The sequence below is a fragment of the Arachis ipaensis genome, chromosome B02, assembly GCF_000816755.2.
Source record: "Arachis ipaensis cultivar K30076 chromosome B02, Araip1.1, whole genome shotgun sequence".
Lineage (NCBI taxonomy): Eukaryota > Viridiplantae > Streptophyta > Magnoliopsida > Fabales > Fabaceae > Arachis > Arachis ipaensis.
The window spans coordinates 93,718,148-93,727,041 of NC_029786.2; the positions used below are offsets into that span (position 1 = coordinate 93,718,148).

At 28.8% G+C, this 8,894-nt stretch overlaps 2 protein-coding genes across 3 annotated transcripts in view; both read right to left on the reverse strand.

Moving 5' to 3' along the window:
• The window catches only part of LOC107625767 (beta-glucosidase 11-like), an 8,847-nt gene extending 8,042 nt beyond the window's left edge, over positions 1-805 (reverse strand). The window contains 2 exon segments of the mRNA XM_016328473.2: positions 461-530; positions 623-805. Coding sequence (XP_016183959.1) covers positions 461-530; positions 623-766 — 214 coding nt within the window. The 5' untranslated portion in view covers positions 767-805.
• Positions 1-8,894, reverse strand: part of LOC107625768 (beta-glucosidase 11-like) — a 27,315-nt gene that overhangs the window by 16,432 nt on the left and 1,989 nt on the right. The window contains exons 3-13 of one of the 2 annotated variants that reach the window (XM_016328471.2): positions 8,355-8,410; positions 8,100-8,175; positions 7,519-7,590; positions 6,674-6,761; positions 6,246-6,501; positions 5,702-5,817; positions 5,133-5,353; positions 4,724-4,755; positions 4,533-4,620; positions 3,960-4,050; positions 3,410-3,834 (exon numbers count right to left, since the gene is read on the reverse strand). The exons of the other annotated variant lie outside the window; for it this stretch is intronic. Of the exons in view, the coding sequence (XP_016183957.1) occupies positions 3,600-3,834; positions 3,960-4,050; positions 4,533-4,620; positions 4,724-4,755; positions 5,133-5,353; positions 5,702-5,817; positions 6,246-6,501; positions 6,674-6,761; positions 7,519-7,590; positions 8,100-8,175; positions 8,355-8,410 (1,331 nt within the window). The 3' untranslated portion in view covers positions 3,410-3,599. Of the gene's footprint in view, positions 1-3,409; positions 3,835-3,959; positions 4,051-4,532; positions 4,621-4,723; positions 4,756-5,132; positions 5,354-5,701; positions 5,818-6,245; positions 6,502-6,673; positions 6,762-7,518; positions 7,591-8,099; positions 8,176-8,354; positions 8,411-8,894 lie in introns of those variants that run through there. 2 annotated transcript variants of the gene reach the window in all.

Consider the following 8,894-nt stretch of genomic DNA (forward strand, 5'->3'; position numbering starts at 1 on the left):
TATTAATTTTATTAAAAACTAATTTATCTAATATTCTAAATAGAAATCAAAGACCTTTTTTATAATTTATTACACTCTGAACCCCAAAAAGGGAAGAATCACTAGCTACAACAGAATTTTCAGAAACAACTCAAAACTTCGATGGACATTTTTGTTTTGCTATCAAAGACTAATTTACCATTTTTTGAAAGGGTAATATTAGGGAGACAAAAAAAAACAGTCAAAACTAATTGTTACGACAATTAATAAATGCTAAATAAGGTAAGTTATGGCTATTTTTGGCTGATTTCTTTAATTATCAAACATTTCCGTTTTTGAAAACACTAATAAATTGTTAATAACGAATCTAATTAAGATATCACTAGAAAAAAATTGTGAGTGCATAAGACCAAACTAATTCAGACCAAAAAAGAAAAAAAAAAAAAAAGAAATACAGCAAGTAATGAAGAGATAGTAGTACCATTGCCGGCATGTGCGAAAGTATCCCATATGCTTGGCTTCCTTCCATCTTCATCTGCTGCACCTTCTACCTTCTCTCATACCATATATCTTATTTATTAATTACCACTCCATTTATCAGAACTATATCATTAATTAGAGAGGATCGGAGAAATTAAAGAACCTGATATGCAGATGTTGAAGCACCAAACACAAACTCAGGCGGGTATTCATCTCTTCTCAATCCATCAACCACTAACAAAACTGATGAACATACCAACAATAATAATAATAATAATTCAACCACAACAAATCCCTTCTTCCACATCCTTCTCCTTCTTCTTATGCTTTGAGATTGTTAGTTCTTTTAAAATACGTGTTAGAAAACCCTAATTACAATTAGTTATGAAGGTAGAGCAGCACCTACCTACTTGGTGATCATTGATATATACAGAAAGCCCCATTAAAGAGGCACTCTGGTCAACCATTTTTTGATGCCGTTAGATCTTCACACTTTCCAAGATGATGGCATCTTTTGTCAGGCTTCACTGAAACTCACTATTTTTCTTTTCTTTCTTGGTTTACCGCATGTTTTTCGGGCGGTGTATGAAGTACAAATTCAAGAGAGATTTATGGGCTTTCTTTTTTTTTTGTCATGGCCACAATTGGCCCAACTCATGCGTTTTCCGAGTTTTATTGCCTTATTGGGTAAGTTATTCAACTTGGAAAATAAAAATTCCCTTCTCGGTAGAGAAGCCCCAATATTTTCTCAAATGAAATTGTATCATATGTTAGCGGAGTTAAAGACCCATTTTAGTCTCAGAAATTGATGAGTTGTATTGATTTAGTCTCTGATTTTTTAATTATTATAATTTGGTCTCTAAATTAAAAAAAAATGCATTAATATAGTCTCTCGTATATTTTTCCGTCACCGGAACTCAACGCCATTAGTAACATGACTCAAGCCTTACCACTGAACATATTAAAATGACGTCGTATGCATTTTGACGCTAAAGAAGGCATTAAACTATGTCGTTTGAGAGTTTGAACAATTTTATCATAATCAAGTTCCTTGTCATAACCATCAAACGACGTCATTTAATGCCTTCTGTAGTGTCAAAATGCATACAACGTCGTTTTAATATGTTCAACGTGGCAAAACTTGAGTTACGTCACACAAGTTCAGTGACGGATCCAGAAAATTTTGATAGTGGGGGCAAAATATATATAATATAATAATAATTTTTATAATAAAAATATTACGTTTACATAAGAAATTAGCTACCAAATTATCTACTATAAATTTTTAGGTTTTATATTTTAAAAAAATTGAGTAATTTTTTTTAATAATACAATCGAAATATCTCTCTTTTTATATAGAATAATGCTACACATTGATATTCAAGTTTTTTTTTTGTTAAACAAGCCCAACCAAATTAATCTAAGATAACAAAAATCAGTTATGACTAGCATTATTCTATGTCTTATTGTTTAATTTGGTTAGACTTAGTTCATAAAAAGACTTGAATGTGTAGTATTACTCTTATATATATATATAGTTTCATATAATTAGAAGTCAATTTTTATTGAGATTTATAGTTGAGAAAGTTCTTTAAATTAATGGAGTTGTTACTAAAAAAAATAAAAACTAATATAAAAAAAAGATAAATAATACTCTTTCAAGTCAATTTCTAAAAAAAAAACATAAATTTCATTTAAATTGAGAATTGATCATTCTAATGACATGTAATATGAAAATTTTAAATTGATTATAAAATACCAAAAATTGAATAAAAAATTATTGTTGGGGTCAAATTTAATAATTTAATGGAGGCAAATAAATATTATTATCATATACTACTCAAAAAATTTTCAAATTGTAGTGGCCCCCACAACCACCCACATAGATCCGTCCCTGCACACGACGTTGAGTTTTGATGACGAAAAATATATGAAAGACTACATTAGTACATTTTTTTAAATTTAGATGATTAAATTATAAAAAATTAAAGATTAAATCAATACAATTAGTATCTTAAAGACCAAAGTGAAGTTTAACTCTATGTTAACGTGCTTCTATAATCCGTTGACATGGGCTAATCATGTCCCACTTCATTCTGGTACTAAAACTAATTTTGTTCCAAAAAATAAAAAGAGGAAAAGAAAGCTAGTTTTATTACATAAATTTATTCAAATGAAAATAAGATATATTCTTTTATACTTGAAAATAAAATATTCACATTCCTCAGAACTCTTTTCTTAGGATTCACAGGTCTTGTGGCGAAAGTTCCATTCATCCGGGATTACAATCTCCATCAGCCAATGCAAAAGACGGGAATGTAGGTGACAATAAGATGGATGTGTCTGGCACTTGAGTGTTTGTTGTTGTTGTTTAACGTCTTTCAACTAAAAAAAGGTGGCCTTTTTTACTGATCCGACTTCTTAAGAGATTGGACACGGCAAGAAAAGTTTAGTCTTACTTATCTGAATAAGTAACCACTTCCTTAAATATCTCTCACACTATCTCTACCTCATCTAAAAGGTAGATCTTAACAAATTTTCAACATAAAGAGAACAGTTATTCACCAACAAAAGTGAAATTACTCCAAAAGGTGGTTATCTATTCTACTATAAACGTATTGACACACCTCAAGTATATTCAAGTCCCAGTATACTAAAAAACCTGTTCAAAGTCCTTACTAAATTAAGTATCAAAGTCTTTCGTATGTACCACCCTCTACCTCCTCACGAGAAATTTAGACGGCGACATCTCGGCACCAAAACAAGTCAAACGTTATTTTGGAAGGAGTCTAAACCTCACGTTCCCAAATCTCCGTTTTTAGGTAACCCTCGAAAGAAATAGTATATATAGACCAGAAAACTTTTAAATTAATATTGGTGGAGTTAAAGTTTCAAGAGAGAAAAGGATGGTGTTAAAGGCTAAAGCTGCCTTGGGACACATCTTAATACATAAAAGCTGAAATCTTGGTACTAAATTAAACCAAACCAATCTTGACTGTGGTATATCATGCATATATAAATGTACAAGCTTCAATTATTCTTTATAATTAAACCAAACCATGAATCATGTCACTCTATTATTCTTTGGCATACCATAATACAAACTCATATCACTTAGATTTTAGCTAGTCCTTATTACATTAAATAGCATTGTGTAATAAGGTATTCTTCTCAATTTGCATGGCCACCATTGGGTCCATAGTTCTATTGTTGAGGAAATTAGAGTACCATTGAGAAGAGAGCTTAGGTTGTCTCCTCAAAGTGGGGTCATTCAAATCAATGTAATAAAGCCCAAAAGTTGATTCATATCCACCCAATAATTCAAACACATCCATGAAAGACCATACAAAATAGCCTCTTATATCATGTCCATTCCTTACAACATCACAAAAACAATATGATTAGAAATTATCATTGTTGATGAAAAATTGAATTAGCAAAGGTTATATAATTTTTTATGGAAAAAGAAAAATACATGCCAAAAATGAAAATGGAAGTACCTTAGCATATCAAGTATACTACCAATGTATTCTTGTAAATACTTTATCCTTGGCCAGTCCTCCAATGATGAATTTCTGTGTGTTTGTAGACCTGTAAAGTCCAAAGTTTTATTATAAATTATATCACTCAAGGATATATAGAAAATTATTGCTTTGGTTTTGTTGACAAAAGAATTGGAAGCTTTTGAGATGTTGATGTCATGAAGACACAACTAAAGATTCTGATAAATATAACAATATTTTCTTAAGATCAGAGAAGCCAACTTGATTTGATAAATAGAAGAGTGTCACGGTAAATTTCATAAAGAAAAAGTCTAGGGAGCCAGTAACTTTGTTAAATTCTGGCCAGCATGTAACTAGCAAAGAAGAGTGAGCCATTGGATAAAATCTCACATCAATCTCACACCATTAAAACCATCATTGATGGCTATTTGATCGCTACAAATCACAAAAATTGCTGACCCCTAGCATTTCTATTTCATAAAATGTCAAAATTAAAGAGGTAATGTAAATTGTCCTTAAAAATTAAACATATTAGATCGGAGTAGATAAAGAAGAGAAAGAGAGATGAACCATTTTCGTGAATATAAATTGGAAAATCTCCATAAATATTCTTCAGTGAGTCAAGCAATCCTTCCAAAGTCCATGGAATAATCTGGGCCTGAACCAAACAACTAGCTAGTTAGTGTACAAGTGTAAAACATTATTGGTGTCTATGCATAAAAGATAAGAATCATTGTACTTGATTCCAATGCTACTATTACCTCATCCTTAGATGTTTCTTCTGAGGTATAAGCTACATCCAAAAATAACATAATTAGATGTTGAGTAAATAAATATTTTGTCACCCAAAAAATTCTGATTTTGATAAAAAAAAAAAAAATTAACCGTTGGTTTTGATGACAAATCAAACTTCTAAATGTCAATTCTGTTGAATAACATAGTTTAAATGTCCAAAATGATCGGTTAACGGTTAGTCTATTTTGTCAAATAAAAATGATATTTAAAATTTATTTTGTCAAAAACAAAAGTTGAAATCTGTTTTGTCAAAATCAAAATCAAAATTTTTTGAGTTCGAAAATAACTATTTACTGTTAGATATTTTTTTCCCCTCAATTAAATAAATAGATGATAACTTAAGGATCAAGTAAATAGAATATAGTATAAACTTACCCGTAAGTTCTACAGCCATATCTGCTGTATAATCTCTATCCTTTATATATAGGCTTCTAGGATTGTCCTTAACAAAATATGAATAGTAAAAATTTATTCCTACAAAGTCAATTGAACCTTTCACCAAATTTGATTCACTTTCTGTGAATATTGGAAGCCTTGAACCAACATTCTTTTTCATGGTTTCAGGGTAATCTCCAAAAATAAATGGACTCAAAAACCTACAATCATAAAATACGGACAAAACAAATTAAATTAGGAAATCTGAAGAGAAAATGCTATGTTTTAGCCTTGGAGGCTTATATGCCTATATCCTTCATTGGAAAAATGACAATTGACACATTAAAAACAAATATAATTATAATTAGAGAAAAGTTTAAGAGCCAGTAATTTTAAGCAATTTTAATTTATATAGCCAACACCTTTAGCCAATAATTCAACACTTTTAGTTCAGCAATCTAGAACTATATTTTTAACAATATTTTTAAATTTTACTGACTAACTGCAGCTAAAAACAATAAATTATACTAATCCTAAAGGATTGCTCTTTTAATTAATATCTTACTTACCACCCAAGAAAGAAGTCTTGAGCCCTCTGAGCAGCAATTATATCTTCACTAGTATTTGTTAAAGGAACAAAACCAAAAGTAAGGAGATTAAACCCAATAAATCCATGTTGCTTGTCCTGCGTTAATCATAGGATGTTTGATAGTTAATTTATGTGATGTGAGACTTTCTTGCACATGTATGGAGCTGATTTATTTAGCTAGCTTAGCTGTATTTAAGAGTTCATCGCTAACTAATGAGTGGCTGCATGCACAAAGTGAGATTCGAACTCTCATATTTACTTAAGCGGACTAATGAGTTAACTAATAGACCAACCTAACTTGGTTTATAGAATAGTGGTATCTAAAAGTAAAGTCTTACTTTTAAAATCTTATAACTTTTTGTATAATGTCTAATTTATTATGTGGTGTCAGAAAATCAAATTGAACCGATATAATTCAATCACTAATTAAATTGTTCTTCGATGAGGTTCTCGAATTTGATCTAACCATTGTCACCAAATTTAGAAGGAAGGCCAAGATGAATGAAATAGTAGACATTAATTACCTGGTACTTGTTCCTATACAATGTTGCAGCTGATGCATGAGCTAACAACATATTATGTGTTACCAAATATGGCTCCGTTGAAGAATTTCCCTTAGAGCAATTAAATATAGAGGAAGGTGAACAATGTTGAGGTGGTAAGAATCCTATATCATAGCCACCTTGTGAAAAAACATTTCCTTCATTAATTGTCGACCAATGTTTGACCCTGTCTCCAAACTCTTTAAAGCACACATTTGCAAATGCTGTGAAGTCTCTTCTACAAGAGTATGCAAGTGTACAGAATAATGTGTTAGTAATGTACAAATTAATCATGTATTAAATTACACAAAACATAAATAATTTAAGATTTAAATTTTGGTTCTTTCGTAAATTAAGATGATCATGCAATTATGCAAATTAATTGGATATTTGAAGTTAGGGAACCATACACAATTTTTTTATTAACCCATCCTCCATATTCATCCTCAAGAGTTTGTGGTAAGTCCCAATGATATAATGTAACATGTGCTTGAATTCCTACAAGAACAACAGAAATTAAAAGACAAGAATAAATAAATAATGGAAGGACTTGCCTTAGTTATTAATTACTAACGTATGTTTAAAAGTCGATGTTAACATAATTAATTATAAAACTTTTATAGAAAATATATAAAACATTAAAATTTAAATCTTAAATATAAGAGTAAAGTATCGTTTTTGTCCCCAATGTTTTGGGTAAATCCTATTTGTGTCCCTAACGTTTAAATCGTCCTATTTGTATCCTAACGTTTGTAAAAGTGATTCAATGTTATCCTGCCGTCAATTACACATCATAAGTGCTTTAATTTGAGTTTTAAAAATTTCTTCTTGAAGTTAGAATACAAATGTCTGGAATAGAATCAATGATCTACTCCAAAAAATAGCTCATCAAATGTTGAAACTAATTCCTACAACATTTACATAATTCACTTTTCTAGGGACATAATTGAATCTAAACATAAATAGTGGGTATAATATTAAAATCAAACACATCCAAGTGAGACCTAATTGAGAATGAATACATCCAAGTGAGAATAATTGAAAAATATAATCTAATTTGTTAATATAATTGATAGTAGGATAACATTGAATCACTTAAGGATACAAATAGGACAATTTAAACGTTAGGGACATAAATAAGACTTACCCCAAATGTTAGGGACAAAAACGATATTTACTCTAAATATAAATATTTAACTAAATCTTTGAAATATTAGTATAAACTATAAACTAAAGATAAAGTTTTCCCACTAACCTTGACTTATCAGTTCGTTGATAAGATTGTTGTAATATTGTAATCCCTTTTGATTGATCGGCCCTTTCCCATCTGGTGGTAATTGAAATTTAGAACTCAGAGCAAAAATAGCCAATAAATAAACAATAATATGATCTTCATTTTGGTATAAAGTAATTAAGTTCTATTTATAAAATATGTTTTTGCCCAAAATAAATATTTATTTAAAAAATTAGACAATATTAATCAAATTTGTATACTAATAATCCTATTAAATGAATGAGAAACAATAAATAGGAGAAAAGAAAGTAGATATAAAAAAGATAGTAATTTTTATATCATGAATCTAATTTATTTAAAATCAAAATATTTCTAAATCAATTCCATATTTTTGTGCGTGATTAATTTTGCATTTGTTCTAAGCCGGAGGGGAAGTAACATCTTTTTTATGAAGTAGAAAGATTCTTTATCCATGACACACCATAAATCAAAACCAAAATATTCTGTAAAAAAAAAGAATTAAGAAAAAACATATTATTGATTTTTGTTATAAAATTATTTATCTTAAAAATTTAAATTAATAAAAAGGATAATTTGATAACCTGGAATAAGTCTTGACCAAGATATCGAAAATCTGTAGGCATCTAATCCCATTTTGGCCATGAGTTTGACATCTTCCTGTTTAATTTTTATGAGATATACAAGTATTATTGGTCATTAATAATTTATCAATCTAAACCATATTATATATCAAAGATATAATTAATGTTGCCATGGTATAATAATAATAATAATAATAATAATAATAATAATAATAATAATAATAATAATAATAATAATAACAACAACGTACTCACCTTATATTTATGATATTGATCGCACGCAATGTCTCCATCACCCTTGTACATATTTGCTGTAAATTTAATTTGAAAAGTGGTAATTTATTATTGTAAGGGTACTAAGACTTTTGCAACATATATGTTGAGTTCTAGCAAAATTATAAAAGCTTATAAGATTTTACATCGATCTATCACATATGAATGTATATTCAACCATATGCATGCATTCTTTCTCAGGCTACATAAACTCCCATAATTTTTTCAAAACGATAACAAGAGACTCTTAACTTGTTTGTTGGGCTATTTTTATTTTTATTTTATTTTTAAGTATTAATATAAATTATTATATTCAAATATTAAAATTATCATGGATATATATAATATGTATTGTATGTTGGTTTGTTAGTTGCATTATTTAGTGAAAGAGAGACACATATATATGACACAATAAACGAAAATAATTAATTATAATTCAATAGTTAAAAATATTAAAAAATAATATAATCAAAATTATTAAATATATATCACATTCAATATTTTTTTTAATCGTTTTAATCG